The sequence below is a fragment of the Salvelinus sp. IW2-2015 genome, linkage group LG23 (assembly GCF_002910315.2).
Source record: "Salvelinus sp. IW2-2015 linkage group LG23, ASM291031v2, whole genome shotgun sequence".
NCBI classification, from domain to species: Eukaryota; Metazoa; Chordata; class Actinopteri; order Salmoniformes; family Salmonidae; genus Salvelinus; species Salvelinus sp. IW2-2015.
In genome coordinates this window covers 31,831,130-31,849,700 of record NC_036863.1, presented here as the reverse complement: position 1 = coordinate 31,849,700, position 18,571 = coordinate 31,831,130, and the positions used below count along the sequence as shown (strand labels likewise).

The 18,571-nt window shown below is 40.0% G+C and overlaps 1 protein-coding gene across 2 annotated transcripts in view; it reads left to right on the top strand.

Annotated features, from left to right (window-relative positions):
* LOC111951020 (ephrin-B1-like) overlaps positions 1–18,571 on the top strand; it is a 79,319-nt gene that overhangs the window by 34,793 nt on the left and 25,955 nt on the right. The window contains exons 1-2 of one of the 2 annotated variants that reach the window (XM_023968985.2): positions 1,077–1,156; positions 2,230–2,507. In XM_023968985.2, the coding sequence (XP_023824753.1) occupies positions 2,306–2,507 (202 nt within the window). In that variant the 5' untranslated portion in view covers positions 1,077–1,156; positions 2,230–2,305. Of the gene's footprint in view, positions 1–1,076; positions 1,157–2,229; positions 2,508–18,571 lie in introns of those variants that run through there. The other variant, XM_023968984.2, reaches the window with a different exon arrangement.

The following is an 18,571-nucleotide window of genomic DNA, read 5'->3' as shown; positions in this document are numbered from 1 at the left end:
AAGCCTGAGGATAAGGGCAAATCAAACAGAGGACCCACTGTCTGAGAAACAAAGACAACACCAAGCTAACCGCAGGGCCAGGCAAACTGTACTGACTTCAGACTGTGCACTCTGCTTTGTCTTTATGTACAGTATGGTAATAGTATGCCAGTTCTGCTTCAGTATATGGGGAATAATAAGGCATCATCATCACTCCTAAGCTGTAAGCGAGCACAAGGGGCCCTTTTTAATGCATGGCAAAGAGCTGTAATCCCACATATAACCAGAGAACGAAGAACTGAGAGAGGGAGAGATCCTAATTACAGCATGTAGAGAAACAGGGTCGGTGCAGACTAGATACTAAACGAGCCATGGTGGATTGACATAGTGGCACCAGGGCACGTACTTTTGTCTAAGATACCATAGCAAACCATAACTAATGTTTCTCACAGACAGATAAAAGCAGACAGACAATGCTGACTGTTGATTAATTGTATGTGTGTTGAGTATTAGTCAGCCTCCTAACCACCAGGGCCTTAATTAAGATGAGTCATGAAAGCTGTTTTCTTGTCAATTTAACCATGTTGAAATTGGTCTGGAAGAGTGTATATGCAAATCAAATGTAAATAAGGATCAGATTGTCCCTTTCCGTCTCCACCGTAACCAAATACATCATTATCAAATTGAGCAACGTCACTCTGGTAACTAGGACAAGGTTGTTTAGACTTTAAGCTGAACAAAAATACATTCAGCACAGATTTGTTTGACTTCTTACAGTACCAGATCAAATATTGCCTACATCAGTTCTTCTTTTATAATGAATTGTGTGGATTAAGCATGTCGGCAGACCTAAGGGTTCTTATCAAGAAGGAAAAAAGGAAATGAAACCACTCGAAGTATCATACACCAAAGGCAATCAGCGGGTCCAAATCCTCAAATAGAATTCAGCAGTGTCTGTCGCTTTGAGTTAGAGGGAAGATATCAAAATTAATGTGAAAGATAAGGCGTGGAGCATCTCGATAAGGCATGCATGCCATCTGACCATCACAGTGCTGTGTGTTTATCTGTACTCTCCCTCGCCGGGCGCAGATTAAGCTCAGTCAGGACCCGGGCAGCCCTCTGTCATACTGATTTCCTATTGACATCTACCCTGGCAATGTGCTGTATGTTTGCTAAGGTAAAGATGGGGGATGTTTGCTTTGTTTACAGTGTTTTAAATCAAAGGGAATTAATGTAAATTAATGCATGTGTTTACCGTATAACTGCTTGGGCTCTCGGTTGTTATCTGTGGGTTTGATGTTGTAAATACCCGCCCCTGCTTCCCTTAACCTGTTCCTTACAATGAATTCACTCATGATTTATTTTGCACCGGCTTTAAGTGAAGTGAAATAACAAACAATTGACTCTATATTTGGGCGTTTTCACACAGTTTTGAGCTATAGTTCAAATCGGTTAGAATAGTTTGATTATTTGTATTTTTTTCATTTGGTCCGGTTGGTTTCACATTTCTAAATGTCAAACAAACTAAAATTCCAAAACAAAACCACGTGCCCATGCAAGTCATTCGTTTTTTGGACAAAAATGTTAATGTTAAATCCATCCATGATTATTATAAAGCATCACTTTTGTTTCCCAATCTTCATATTACTTTCGCTTTGGTTTTCCAACAACATGCGGGAGGAAACAGCGCAATTGCCGCTCTAATTGCGAAGTGAATATGCTATATTCAGTAGCCTATATTCCCGGTATAGCCCCCGTCTGCATTGGATGTGCTCCTAAATGCATCAACTCTCACAATGTTTCAAAGATGTCAAATTATGCTCGCAGTCAACAAACTAATATGACTGCGCAACTCTGGTTCTTTTTCCTGTGTTTGGTCTGGACTGCGTTCTCACCTGCAAAGAACCACACCACCACTATATGAATTGAATCGGACCGAGACCACCCTTTTTGAACGAACCACGGTGCTTTGTTTAGTGCGTAGACCAGTCCAAACGAACTGAACTAGGGGGATAAACGCACCAGAGTTTGGAAAAAACGCTCCAAGCCAATTTGGTGTGAATGCCCCCCTTAGTCGCTGTTCAGCCAGAAACAGAAAAAAAACACTTGTGTGAAGAGAAGAATGGCATTTTACAGAGTTATTACACACTGTTACGCAATTAATGTGATGTATGCCCAAACGTTGCATGTATGGTTATTAGAATATTTGAAATATTCTAATCTTTCTCTGTCATATTTTGTCTGTTTCAGATTTCAGTATGGGAAGGGCTTGGTGATCTACCCAGAGATAGGGGACAAGCTGGACATTATCTGCCCAAAGGCAGACATGGGGCGGCCATATGAGTTTTACAAACTGTACCTGGTGAAGAAGGACCAGGCAGACCAGTGCAGCACGGTCATGGACCCCAATGTGTTGGTCAACTGCAATAAACCTGAGAAGGACATCAAATTCACCATCAAGTTTCAGGAGTTCAGTCCAAACTACATGGGCCTGGAGTTCAAAAAGAACATCAACTACTTCATCACATGTGAGTATCTGGCATTTTACATTACTGATGTATCTTATTTTACACCATCTATAAACATTTTATTTATGCTTACAAATTTCAACATAATTGTTAATGGATTGTTCATAGTTTAAAGGGATAATTCTGAATTTTTGAAATGAGGCTATTTATCTACTTCCCCAGAGTCTGATGAACTTGTGGATACCATTTTTATGACTGAGTGCAGTTTGAAGTAAGGTGCTAACTAGTGCTAATACAATTGCTAACTAGAGTTAGTGCAATCACTGGATGTCTATGGGTATCCATGTTAGCAGATACCCATAGACTTCCAGTCGTTGCGCTAACGCTAGCTAGCATTGGCTCACGAAACTATCTCTAACTTCCTTCATAGTAGACACATAAAACTCTGACACTAGGGAAGAAGATAAGGGTCATCCTTGCCAAAATCCCGAAGTATCCCTTTAATACAGTCCTGGCTTGGAATACAAATGATTCACAAGGCACTTAAATGCAATGAGGCTTTTCCTTAATCTACAATTTAGAAACGGGTATTGCAGTGCTGCGATAAAATCAAACAATTGTGTTTTCCATGGGCTTAACGTTCCGTAGTATGCAACATATAGAAGAGGTACTGTACTGTACTTGTGCCTTTTACTTGGAATAAAAGCTTATAAAATATTTGCTGTGGAGCATGTAACTTTCTGAAAGAGACCTGTCTAGTACCACTGAATTGATTATCCTGCTGAGCCTGAAATCATTACAGCTCACATTAACCTCCCTTGGCCCCCCATAAACATTTTCTTAAGGTCGTCTGAATATAATGTGTGTTGAATAAAAGCCTTATCAAGTAGTCCTTGGTCAGGAATGCCTCAGCAGCCTTGATATCTTTTTGACCCATTGTGTTTAAGTGCAGCCACTACTAGCCTAGCTCTCCCTGCTCTGCGCGACTCTAAACGCAGTGACGTTTCTGAATTTTCTGAGGCAAAATCGTTTCTGTCAGATCCGGTCAGTTGCAATAACACTAAAACTCAGTGGCAGAGGGGTCAGCTCCAGTCAAGCAGGCCTGATTTGTTCTGTTACACATCGCTGAGCCGAGCCCATTGGCTCTGACATCCTAACACCAGCACATAATCGACTTCAACTGACTCCACAGGCCCAAGGCTGCTTTTCTTTAACCCTCTAATCCACATGGTATGTCTTTAGATAATCACTGGTGGCTGGCTGGGGAAGGTACTCTGCTATTGTCCTATCCTCTCAGAGATCTAGCATTAGAACATCAATGACACCATAATGTCCAGTCTCGCTAATGTCTTCCAACCCAACGTGAATGACCCATCAAAACATTCTGAATGACTGGTGAAGCATGAACAACAACAAAAAAGGCTTGCACTTTTGATGCTTCCCTGTGAGGAAAGCAAAAATATTGCATATTTGCCACAAACCGATTACATTTTCGACTATCCTTGAAAGTAGTCAGTATATTTTCCTCATGTTCTTTAGTCTTGTTCCAAAATAACGATTTTATGTGGTTTCACGAGTAAATGGGCCACGTTTATCAAAACGTGTGCACACTGAATATGTAAGAGGTGTCCCAGCCACACATGTACAGTATGTTGGATCAGGTATCCAGTATCTTTTTGACATCCATTTGATAAACAGTGCCTCTTTTTTTTTTTTTTTAAACACCCTTGATTTAGGGGAAATGAGCTCAAGTGCTTGTTTAATTACTGAACTCTGTAGCTTTCTGAGTAGTGATGGATTAGTGATGAAGACGAGAGGCGAGGCAGAGTGCACTCTACACTGCTGATTCAATTGTTTCCTCGTAAATCAAAGTATGGTTTAATAAAACGCAGGACGTCTATTGCCAAGAGTGCTGCTGTCAGTGTAAGTCTCTCTGAGATCTTACTGACTTTGTTTCTTTGATGATCTGATCAATAGTGGTCAACTTCTACGTTTCAAAACATTAAGAACACCTTCCTAATATTGAGTTGCTCACCCCCCTTTGGGTGGTGGACCCTTCTTGATATACAAGGGAAACTGTTGAGCGTGAAAGTCCCAGCAGCGTTGCAGTTCTTGACACAAACCTCCTACTACCATACCACATTCAAATGCACTTAAATATTTTGTTTTACCCACTCACCATCTGAATGGCACACATACACAATCTAAGTCTCAATTGTCTCAAGCCTTAACAATCCTTCTTTAACCAGTCTCCTCCCCTTAATCTACACTGATTGAAGGGGATTTTACAAGTGATATCAATAAGGAATCATAGCTTTCACCTGGATTCACCTGGTCAGTCTATATCATGGAAAGAGCAGGTGTCCTTAATGTTTTGTCCACTCAGTGTATGTCAGACACAGACAGGAAATAAAAWATATATGTTCGTAAGCCATTGACAATATAATCTGTTATACAATATGTCCATATTAGAACATATGTAATTAGTTTACTTGTTGGTGTATTGAAACCTCATTTTCAGAAAATTGGCAGAGAACCTAGGGGTTACATTTAGAGTGTACCAAGGGCGTATAAAAGCTGTTTTATGGGTCCAAGTAGTTTTTATGACATTAGGGAAAATAAAGTGCCTCGAAGAGTTTCCCTGCTGAGGTCAGATCTTTGTTTCCTTTGACTCAAAACAAATGACCATGAACATTCCTCAGACAGTACAGATTAATCATATATTTTTTTCAATTGGTATGCCAAATTGTCTCAATCTAACTCTGTGATAACAATTTTTCTATTAGGTATCACTCGACTGATAAGATTAAACTTCCCTGGCACTTTAATATTGTCTCGAGGCAATGGGACACTGCTGGTCCAGCTTTGTGTGCACTTTAACTCTCTCTCTCAGAATAACTGTTGCTTTATGACAAACTGTACTTGTTTTACTGATCTGTGGCAGAGTAGCCGTAATGCTTCATCAAAGATTTGTATACTGCTCTGTAAACATCATCTGACCAGAGATAATGCCTCTAATTAGCTCCAGTGATTGGTGGAGAATACAGTACACAGAGAGGGCTAGCATGAACTTTTTAACTCCCTCTCTCTTCTAAGAATAAAAATATATGCTCTGGCATACAGAGCCGGCATTATTGGCAAGCCTTAGGGGGCTTGGCCCGCTCTACCTTACCTCCTTGCCCATCCAAGTAAAATATAGACATATTTATAATTTATTTGACAGAGACGCATGCCGACAGACAGACGCATCAATCTCAGATAAAGCATCCGAGCGAGCGAAACAGTGTCCCTCTGTCTCTGTATGTGTAGCCCATGTATCTGATGCCATACTCTTTTTGACCAGACAGCATCAGATATCTGGGCTACATATAGTAAGACAGAGTGGCGCTGTTTCGCTCGCTCCGATGCTTTCTCCGTTGAGATAGTTTAAGCAGAGAGGAAGAGACGAAGCGAAAGGGGCTCACTCTTGCCAAAATCTGTCCAGAATAATCCCTGTGTGTTTCTATGGGCTTAATATGCAGACCTAAACTTGTCACCTGCATTCTCGCCTTTGGGACAACGACTCCCATTGTTAGGGCGGAGACATGAGCATCTCGTCATTATATACAGCTCTCTGGTTTCAAGCAGTCTCTTGCGAATTGGAAAGGAAAGTTGGCGGATGCAGAGTGCACTGTTCAGATGCTGGCTTTACCTAAAATAAATGTATGTTTTGCCAGTATTATATCATTACTCCTAAATAAAGAAAATCAAAGCACTTCACCAGAGAGCATGACCTAGCCACAGAGGATCACTAGCTTCTTTCAAAAAAAAATCTGTGGATTGTTTCAAATAACAAACGCATAGAGCTACAGTGCCTTCAGAAAGTATTCACACCCTTGACTTTTTCAATTTWTTTTTGTGTTAGACTGAATTTAAAATGGATTTAAGTGAGATTTTTCAGCCATTCCCAAACCTGCAACCAAAAACAAGCTACACACAGTATGGGCAGTACCAAAACAATAAATCTAATATATTTAACATTCTATTGGTTGCAAGAGTTCTGTATAATAATTTAAATTTAAAAACATTTTGTGTATCAGTTCATAAACCATGTACCATGGAAATGGTACATCGGAAATCTCCTCCAAACTATTTTGCAACCTGTATGGTGCAGCTATACATTTTTTGGTCCTTAAATGAAACTGGTATAGTTTTTTATTTATCACAATTTTAATGCAGGGCCGACAGACAAGTTCCTTACCTTCTCCTCTTTCCACTTGCCTCCTCCATTTTTGCAGTAATGATGCAATCAGTTGGTTATAATTTTGGATAGAGCAGACATTTCTTTATATATTTGTTAACTGCATGTGTGGGCATACCAGTCCAATTTTTATATATATATATCTTTTTTTTTATCAATTAGTATATTTCCGTTTAACCATAATATTTTTTCTAATATTTGTTCTGTCTTTTCTGGCGGATTAAATTGAAATTGCAACCAGCTTTCTATGGCTTGTTTTAAAAATAGCAATATTTGACTGAAGCCTTTAGTGAGAGGTCCAATGATTTAATATTTAATCATTTCTGCCCTCTATTAAAGTGATAATGCCAGAGAAGCCGGTGTTTGAAGGATACGTCTCGGTCCGGCAAACCGTGCCAATATATTCTCCATTATCAGTTTTATACAACGGGTTACCAACATATTCAAATAATGATTGACATATTTTCATTGGAAAACATTTTTTATTCATACTATTTCATCATTCCACAAGATATAGTTCCGACACAAATCTAGGGTTGCTACCCAAGCCGGCTGGTCGTTCGTTCTATTGGTTCGGTTGTCTTTCAGTCTTTTTGTTCTGTATCTATGGTCGCGACCCAGTTGTTTGTTCTAAATGTAGCCATACTGGCTGGCAACGTTCTTATCCCTTGCTTGCTAGCTAGCCAACAACTGGCTAACTTACAGTCACGTCATAAAATGTAGCCAGAATAACAACAAAGTAGCTGCACTTGTTAAGCTGTTTTCTAGTGACATTTATTTGGATACATCCATAACAATGAGCTAATGAGGCGCGATTTTGCGCATAGAAAATGTGCTCACTCGTAAGGACACTGTTATTCAGAGGATCTAGCCAACAACACAGCTAACAGAATCACTTCAAACCGAAGCTGGAAAGATTGCAAGCTAGCCCTACTTTGTATATAGCCATAAAAATGATGTCAGTTGATTCATGATTTCGACTGGCTGAGAAACGCTGACTGCCTGTACAATGGGACAGCTGGAAGTTGACTTTGAATATTGAAAAATGTGGCAAATGTCAGAGAGACAGACAGCAAGGTTTATACAAATTTACGCTATTGAAAACTAAGTATTAGTCTAAAAGAAATGTGAGAATGTCTAGATACTTTTTATAGTGGAGATCAAGTTTATAAATTGCTTGGCTGAGCTGATGAGACAGTGGATTGCGCAGTCACATGGAACAAAGTAAATAGGCATTTTAACATCATAGATTTAGCCGGTGGTGACTTGTGGAATAGACACCAATCAGCATTCAGGATTAGACCCACCCGTTGTATAATCAATATATAAATAGGCACGTTAAATGTTTTGCTCACATAATTTAAAAAGCAAGTCGTTAGGTGTAGGCAGGGCAATAAGTAAATAGGTAAACGGGAATATGACTAAAGAATTAATCAGGGTGATTTTTCCACAAATGGACTGGTGTTGTCCTTTCCAAGGTAGCCAAATTAGACAAGATGTTGCTAACTTTCTATAAAATGTATTGTAGTGAGATCATTTCTTTCTTTCAGGATATGAATACAGAGAATGTCCACTTCACCGTCTGACTATTTTATTGGTAAAATACACTTTAATGTAAAAGTTGTATAGAATTTCTTCATTGTCTTTTGTTTGGAGTGTTCCATGTGAACAATGAGCATGTATCTGGTGTATCTGTTCTAATAATGTTGAGGGAGAGCTGCGTGTGAGCATGTATAGAAGTACCTGACCTGTTGCACGCAAATGTAGGAAAATGCCCATCTGGGGATGTCTGATTTCTGTTTGTCTTAACTCACCACATCCACCACTTATATTATATTTTTCTTCACTTCACACAGTAGCCTAAGTCAATGGAGTATGTTTTTTAACATCCGTTGCGAATTATAATAGTTCCTCACCGGCCTTGATAATCACCAAGCCTCCGTGTGAAAGAGCAAAACATCATGATCTAATGATCCCGTATATCCAGTGGAAATGCCATAAAATAAAGTACCTGATGTTTTTTTCCCTTGCTCAAAAATAGCTCTCTGTCCTGAGCTCACTGGCGCTGGAAACTGAGGGCCCGGAATAGGCTAGTTGATACAATGTTACAAGTTCGCTAGCTACAGCTTTGGGCCACACCCAGTTGATTGATTTGATACAATGTTGCACTTTACTAGTGATAGCTCAAATCAAGACAGATTAAAAGGGAGGCAGACAGGCAGAGAAGAGAGATGAATGTGATTGAAAGTACCTGAATGTATCAGGATATGTTCTGGTTTTAATTGTTGACTTTAGACCTACAGTGCATTCGGAAAGTATTCAGACCCCTTCCCCTTTTCTACATTTTGTAAAGTTACAGTCTTATTCAAAGGTGATTCAACAAAGTACTGAGTAAAGGGTCTGAATACTTATGTAAACGTGATATTTCAGTTTTTATTATGAATAAAAAACTGTTTTTACTTTGTCATTATGGGTTATTGTGTGTAGATTGGTCAGGGGGGGGAAACAATGTAATTACTTTAGAATAAGGCTGTAACGTAACAAAATTTGTAAAAAGTCAAGGGGTCTGAATACTTTCCGAATGTACTGTATGTATTTTACTTAGCCTATAGGCCAATGCATCATCAACTATCTCGGAGTTCCATGCGCTCATTTCTTTAGCCGCCAATGGATCACAGTTTATCAGTGTCCATATGGCAGAGGCTGGTGCTCTCCTTCAGTTCAATTTTTACTTTTAGATTTTTACTTCAGATTTTTATGATTTAAACGCCTGACAATGATTTTGAAAAACATAAAAACTTTATTCATGAAATGAAACAGTTCCACGAAAATGCACATATGAAACTCTAACCTGGCATGCAGATCAGTATAAATGTATCAATTGTAAGCTTCCCCAAACTTGAAACTCACACGTCGCTTATGGTCTTTACTGTAACACCCTTTAAAAAAAAATGTCTTGTGTTTAAAAAAAAAACGTCCCCGCGTATGGAAATCAAATGCCTGTCCAACTGATTCGTTGGAATAGTTCCCTCATGTTCACACTGACATGGAGAGGATTATCTTTGTTGACTGTATGCACACCGGTATAGTTCGTACACATGTTGTGTGTTGGGAGGCAGCTCTCGCGCTGGCTGCACTGCATAGTTCAGCTCCATAGTAAACAGTGACTGTGGTGGCCTGTGGTGGTCACCTACGCCCTCCCCCTGTGGTGTGGGTCTTTTCCCATGTGCCCCTGTGCAGAGGGTCATCGAGTCTCAGCAGGAGGGGTGTCAGTAATAACCCACTGATGTCAACTCCAACCTGACCACCATTTGGCAGCAGGGCCACAGAACTGCAGGAGAAAGAAACAGACATACTGGAGTGATTATACTCCCAGAGAAGAAAACAATCCTCCAAACAAAAATCCATCTTAGCATGGAGTTCTTCCATGCTATTTATCTAGTTCTCTTCTTTAGAAGAGAACGATGCTATGAACGATGTATATGTCTATGTACAGTAGGTTATTTGTTGGGAGAGGGATACTTTTTTTAGCCTGCACTAAACCAGTCTGGCTGTGTTGTCAGCTGCACACTGATTCCTTGTAACCCGCCATGCCTGATGGTGACGCATTTTGACAGCTGCCACTCCAGTTGGGACGGGGGATTGGGGATTATTGTCTGTGTGTGGGGGGGCTTGATCACATACAGTAAGTAAATCTGCATGCGTATGTGTTTTTTCTGTCCATGTGTGTGTTCATACGTGTGTGTGTGTGTGTCTGTGTGTGTTGGGTGGGCTGTTGGCAGGAAATGGACATAATCCACTAAATGTCTCTGGAAACTGAGCTGATTGGCACCACAGCCTGAATTTCCATCCAGTGTATTGCAGGGGCAGACGAGGACATTTGTGCAAGAAAAGCTGAGTAAGGAGATGCTACAAGATAATATAAACAATACATTTTTAACTGTACTGCCCTACAAAGGCAAAACACAGTAACTATGTAATTAATGTTACTGCAAAATCTGAATCTGAAAGTCTTTTTCCATCTAGACAAACAGTCATTTCTGATATTCCATGATATATTCTGATCAACTGGCTCATTCTTGTCTCAGGAAACTAAATACCACACTAATCAGATTACAACAGATCAAAGTTTTTCCTTTGTAGGGCAGTGTAGTATACATACATTTTACATTACATTTGAGTAATTTAGCAGATGTTCTAATCCAGAGCGATATAAAGTGCATTCATCTTAAAATAGCTAGGTGAGACAATCAAACATCAGTCATAGTAAGTACATTTATTCTCAAAGTAGCTATCAACAAAGTCAGTGCTGGTAAGAAAAGATAACCATGAGTGTAAGTTCAATAAAGGCAAATGTTTTTCATGAGAGGTATTGTGGAAGAAATACATGAAGATTTTCAAAGAATGATAGATTTGAACAAATTACATGAAATAATGAGTACCATTTCAAGCAAACAAACAGTTTTAATGTTTTTCAGCATTCAAATGTGACTAGTTATCCCATTATGTCTCCCGAGTCATTTGATCTGGCCCATGCTGTTACAGCAAAACACAACAAAGCCTTTGCAGGCAGCGTCTTTCAGGAGGTGTTGCTTCCATGGCTCTCCCACACCATGTGTAGTGCATTTGCTTCTACCATAATCTCCCTCTGCTTGATTCAGCTCATAAAGCACTGCGTCTGCAGAATTCACTGTAGCTTTGAAAATCTTCAATCCTGGGCCCGATAACAATTAAACTCTTTCATCGTGTTCCGCTAGCATCATCTCTCACTGACATAACTTCTCTAAAATGTTACAGTGGGAACCTTGATTATAGGACTCGCAACATTGGAATGCATTGCACAAAAATTACACTTCAAGCGGAACATCACTGATGCATAGTCATTGGTTCAACACGCTGACTAGTCAAATCTGACTTGTGTATCCAGTTAACTGGTCTCTGTTACTGGTCAAGGTCGCTAACTGAGCTTGACTCAAAAGCCTTCTTCTAGTAATTCAAACGGATGTGAAACACAAACACAGCCAAACAGCTGCTCAGGCATTACTCCATCTTTATGACTGACCGACCGCCCCGATCTGTCCGATGGTATATTCCCCATGTTGCCTCTCTTCTATTGTCCTGATTCCTCTTGATTTTTCTCTGCTACCTTCCATGCCCGGCGTTAACCCCCTCTGGAGGTCTCCTTCATATCAGGTTAATCAGGAAGCAGGCAGAGAGCTGCAGGAGCCTTGTCACTGAGGAGGATGGAATCACAGTGTAATTGGGCCAGATATAGCAACGTTCCCCCCTGAGCACAGTGGATGCAGGAGGGGAATGGGGAGGTTTGTCATGGAGGTTCCCTCGGACAGCTGACTCTCTAATCTTCAGCACAGCCCCAGGAATGATGTCATCTGCTGCGCTCCATCTTACCTTTTGACACACCATGACATGTCCATCGTCTACGAGTCGGTTTAAGACCTTCCAATTAGTCTCTCATTGCACACGAGTCGAGATGCACCGAGAGAGAAACAACTGGGCCAGTATTCATATGCATACAGTGCGGACTGAAGGCCATGGAAGAATATGCAGAATATGTTTCTTTTGTGAAACTTGTGGTTATGTGTCAGGTCACATACAGTGTAGTAACCATGATTTGGCTCATAATGAATCTGTCGTCAAATTAATTGGCTTTGCTTTTAATTTTTAAAGCGTAAATCTGGAAAGAAACATGCCTGAGCATAAAGGAAAATAAAAAAGGGTCTGGTATTGTCTAAGAGAAGATAATGTGAAAAACATGATCCTGGAAACTTTAGTGTCATCCTCTCTAGAGAAGTATTACAAATCTGGAACAGACTGAAAAATGAAGATCAGGAAATGTACAGTTGAAAGGTTCTCTTTTTATCACTAGTTCAACTGGTCCCTGGATACCCCTAATGGTTTGTTTCATCAGGAATAGGTCCACATTTTCAATTGAGAAGGCATAATGAAAAATGTAAGGCCTATCAAGTGTATTGTGTTGCACATCTTACAACAATGGCACTGGAGTGTAGAACCTTTGCTCATGGCTTAGTTATCCAGGGCAGCATTTCCGCTGCACTACACAGCTGATTCAAATAATCAAAGCTTGATGATGAGTTGATTATTTAAATCAGCTGTGTAGTTTGGGAAACGCTAATCTAGGGCCTGGTTTATTCTAAAAGAGCCTCTGATTATTTATTGATAGTCGTCGCTGGCCTAGACTGCACCTTGAGGGTGAGATCGGAGCCCTTCCGGAGCTGACTAGAATGCATAAGGAAGTTGAATAGCCGGTCACTTTGGAATAAAGAACATATGATTCTGATTTTGAGGACATATCCCTGGCTTTGATGTACCGCAGTGCAGCCACAGCTTTTGGAGCCGGCCTGAGCAAACATTTTTCATATGCCACAGATGAAAAATGATAATTACCAGGTTCATTTTCTGTTTCGTAGTGGCTGCCATGTCAGAGGGGTCAAGTTTCCCTGAGGTGGGGACCAAGGGGCTTTCCACAGTGGTCGCTATTATAGTGTGAAGAACATCCTATTCAGAGGTTTATTCAAATTATGTGAGGTGGTGTCTAAACTCCTAAATCTCTGTGTGACCCACAGTGTCAAAGGCTTGAGTTATTGACAGAAGCAGTGTGTGGTGAATAAACTGAAAATAGAAATCAGTCGTAGAGGAGTCTGTGACATGAAACGCCTTAATGTAAAGGAGTCAGTTGTCCCATAAAAGATAGTGTGAAAAGTTTAAACGTGTGTTACATAGTAATGTACTGTATATCTACTGTATCTGCATTTTCTGGGTTTTGTAGACTTGTTTACTGCCTTGATGTGAACGTAATGAGCGCTTAGGCTTAGAAGCATATTAATTGTTCGCTCTGCAGACAACACATTTAATCGCAGGCATTGGAGTTCCAACAAAGCATATGCTTTAGATTTTTTATCTAATTAACTAGGTTCTGTCGAGATCGTAGGCAAAGCTTTCCTTTTGTTTCTTGGTAAATATCCAATCTTAGCTCGTTTTATTTTAAGTTTTTATTAACTTCTTACAAAGGGCCCAATCAGCAAACTACTTTCAATATGATTTACTAGTCTGTATATCAGTTCTCAGAGGATTAAATACTGTTTTAGATAAATACTTTTAATCTCTTCTCACCTTTCTCTTTTGTAGGGGTGGAGATGAGAATGAACTTGTGTAACTTTATGAGATTCCTGTGGGGAGCTGTGGAGATGATTAAAGTTGACCTTTGCCTCCTCAGTGTGTAGCTGTTTTTTCAGTCATTGGTCAGCCTCTGCTTATTCAAACACTGAACCATCTGAGCCCCCACATGGATCAGATCCTCCACCTGTTGCCATAGCAATATCCCTAAGGTAGTCACCTTGACCTTTGGGGGCCATAGAGTGAGGCATGATGGGATGTAGTGATGTGTGTTATGTAGGGTAATGAGTACGCTCCCTGTGCGTACAGCAGAAACTAAGACTAATTTAACACCAATTAATGCTTTCAGGGACTTTCTCACATCCCTGAGGAGAGATTGTAGTTAAGTTGATGCTCTTTCAGAAATCTTGCAGTGTGAGATCAAGCTTGCAGTTCCAACGAACTGTCCTACAATCCTGGATCATGATTTTTTCCATTTAAATAAAATTGCTTGGACAGGTCTTAGAACACGCTCCACCGTTGTAAATGTTAGGTTACACTGCACTATTTTGGAATAATCAAATTTTGAATAATAGTGGACTTTTTAAATCAGACATTTGAAAATGACTGCAGAAGTTGTGTTCACTTATACACTGAGTGTACAAAACATGAATGACATAGATTGACCAGGTGAAGCGACAGTATGATCCCTTATTGATGTCACTTGTTAAATCCACTTCAATTAGTGTAGATGAAGGGGAGGAAACAGGTTAAATAAGGATTTTTAGGCCTTGAGACAATTGAGACATGGATTGTGTATGTGTACCTTTCAGAGGGTGAATGGGCAAGACAAAATATTTACATGCCTTTTGAATGGGGTATGGTAGTAGATGCCAGGCGCCCCGGTTTGTGTCAAGAACTGCAACGCTGCTGGGTTTTTCACGCTCAAGTTTCCGTGGGGTAAAGAATGGTCCACCACCCAAAGGACGTCCAGCCAACTTGACACAACTGTGTGAAGCATTGTAGTCAACATGGGCCAGAATCCCTGTGGAACGCTTTCGACACATTGTAGAGTCCATGCCACTATGAATTGATGCTGTTCTGAGAGCAAAAAGGTGGGGTGCAACTCAATATTAGGAAGTTGTTTTAAATTTTTTGTGCACTCAGTGTACATCATTAAAATAAATGAGAGCAATCATAATCAGACCAGAGAAAAGTGTTGCTGCCAATGGGATTTCTAGCTGGATGTGAAAGCCCTCTTTTGTAAACCATCCATCTCAGTCCTGGCCAAAGGATCGGTAGTTGTGGAAATTATTTCTTGTGGTAGGGTTTCATAAGTCACTGTTGACTTTAACCATGCCTCAATCGATGAAATCAAAAGGGCACTATGAAAAGGTCGGTGTTGGTACTGTCAGATCCATCATAGACAGGGAGTGCAGTGAGGACAACAGGGCACGCCCCAATCTACTGCCATTTGTCTTGGCTGAGACATCAAAGACCGGGAGGAAGGTTCATTGGGAGGATGTTTTTCCTCCACAATATTGTTGCTCATAAAAAAACTATTGTTGCTCTATAATAAATAAATGTGCTAATATGGACATTGCTAGTCGCTCTGAATCTTTTTTATTTCCAACGCCTCTCCACAGGCCCTTACAAATATTCCTGTTGTCTACCTTTCTCATTATGTCTGAGATAAAGCTGTAAGAAAACACAGTGGGCATTCTGCCTTTCATCCTATTAAGCTGTTTCTAGGAATTGTTGAAGATTAGAAAAATGTTGCTGAAATATGACAAACGACATGCTTCTAGGAGCCATGATTTGGTTTCTATGTCAATGATATGAGTAAAAAAAAATAGGTTGATATCATATGAGTCCCTTTTGGAACAATAATTCAAAGTGTTTAATATCCCTGGAGAGTAGATGATAGCATGTCCTTGGACAAGAGATTTGTGAGAAACAGTGCCAATCAAAAGCTTGGACACACCTACTCATTCAAGGGTTTTTCTTTATTTTTACTATTTTCTACATTGTAGAATAATAGTGAAGAAATAAACTATGAAATAGCACATATGGAATCATGTAGTAACCAAAAAAGTGTTAAACAATTTTAGATTTTTCAAAGTAGCCACCCTTGACTTGATGGCGGCTCTGCACACTCTTGGCATTCTCTCAACCAGCTTTACCTGGAATGCTTTTCCAACAGTCTTGAAGGAGTTCCCACATGCTAAGCACTTGTTGGCTGCTTTTCCTTCACTCTGCGGTCCAACTCATCTCAAACCATCTCAATTGGGTTGAGGTCAGGTGATTGTGTAGGCCAGATCATCTGATGCAGCACTCCATCACTCTCCTTCTTGGTCAAATAGCCCTTACACAGCCTGGAGGTGAGTTTGTCATTGTCCTTTTGAAAAACAAAATGATAGTCCCACTAAGCGCAAACCAGATGGGATGGCGTATCGCTGCAGATTGCTGTGGTAGCCATGCTGGTTATGTGCGCCTTGACTTCTAAATAAATCAACAACAGTGTCAACAGCATAGCACACCCACTACGTCACACCTCCTCCTCCATGCTTCACGGTGGGAACCACAAATGCAGAGATAAACCGTTCACATACTCTGCATCTCACCAAAAAAAACAAATCTCACATTTGGACTCATCAGACCAAAGAACAAATTTCCACCAGTCTAATGTCCATTGCTCGTGTTTCTTGGCCCAAGCAAGTCTCTTCTTCGTATAGGTGACCTTAGGTAGTGATTTCTTTGCAGCAATTCGACCATGAATGCTTGATTCACGCAGTCTCCTCTGATCAGTTGATGTTGAGATGTGTCTGTTACTTGAACTCTGTGAAGCAGTTATTTGGGCTGTAATCTGAAGTGCAATTAACTCTAATGAAGTTATCCTCTGCAGCAGAGGTAACTCTGGGRCTTCCTTTCCTGGAAGACCCAGAGGGCTATCTTCTGTATACCACCGCTACCTTGTCACAACATAAGTGATTGGCTCAAACGCATTAAGAAGGAAAGAAATTCCACAAATGAGCTTTTAACCTTTTCACACGTACCAACACACGGGTGAGAACATTCTACAGTGGTCCCTGTAGCGTACGATCAAACCGGTGTGATTAGAACGCTTATTTAGAACGGCCAGTTTCAAATGACGCAACAATCAGCATTTGAGCTGGCCACACATTTTTCAGAAACATTTTGCAAAAAAACAGTCCTTACAAAGTTATGTCCAGAATGTGAGCAGTTTATGTTTGGATGCAATGTTCAGACATTCACAGAAGTATCTACAGCATAACACAATCATCCAAACCAGAAAAATGTAGGCTACATTTGTCCTAGCGCTAACTGAGGAAAGATTGACGAAACACAAGCAGTCATATTTGTATAACTCTCGCTGACAAACTACAATATGAATTATCTAATTGAAATTACTATTTATAATTAATCACATCACAGGTGAGCTCACCATTGATCGAAATAATTGAGTAAAACACTCTAGAAATTGAAAGTAATTCGAAGATGGGTAGTTTCTGCGCGCTGCCATGCTTTTTTTCCCTCACAGAAACTAAAGATAATAAGAGGAGACAAGATGAGTTTGGTCTGTTTTATAGTTTGCATGTTCAAGGGAGGGTGTCTTCCACCATCGTTCACATCCCACCATTCATTTCCGGAAGTTTATTCATAAAATTTGTGAACACTTACTCACCTCATTTGGTTATAACGTCTTTGGTCCAACAGACAATTACATGAAACCCAGAATGCATTGTTTGTCAACAAACATGGCTACACACAGCTGGAATTAGCTTAGATCATCATAATCAGTACAACCTTTACACACATAATATGTGCCCATTACAATCTATGCAAACAATTGGGAAGTGCCTGGGGAATTTTGTCTGGGTCAGAAATGTCCCAAAAATGTATTGTCCGCAAAAGTAAAAAGGACTATTTTTATGTGAATGAATGAGGAGGCGGAACACACCTCAATTCAAACTGTTCTTAGAAAATAAAAACTTGTTAGAAAATCATTTGAAATTGAAGTTGAAACAATCTGTTTTTATTTATAGGCTAAGTGCCGTGGTTTGAGGGCAGCACGGATTAAATGTACTGTTGCGTAACAATCACATTCTGAAATGGAGAGAACGTTCTAACATCATGTGCATAAACAGAACTAACGCTGGGGCGACCGTTAGACATATTTGGAACTCACGCATGAAAGGGTTAACAAGGCACACCTGTTAACTTCTCTGGGATATGTGGGACGCTAACGTCCCACTTGGCCAAAAGCCAGTAAAAATGCAGAGCGCCAAATTCAAATAAATTACTATAAAAATCAATCTTTCATGAAATCACACATGAAAGACACCAAATTAAATCTACACTTGTTGTGAATCCAGCCAACATGTCTGATTTCAAAAAGGATTTACGGCGAAAGCACACCAAACGATTATGTTAGGTCAGTACATAGCCACAGAAAAACACAGCCATTTTCCCAGCCAAAGATAGGAGTCACAAAAAGCAGAAATAGAGATAAAATGAATCACTAATGTTTTGTTCGATAATGTGCATATTTATATACAAAAATCTCAGTTTACATTGGCGCCATATTCAGAAATGCCTCCAAAATATTCGGAGAAGTTGCAGAGAGCCACATCAAATAACAGAAATACTCATCATAAACTTTGATYAAAGATACATGTTTTACATAGAATTAAAGATACACTTGTTCTTAATACAACCGCTGTGTCAG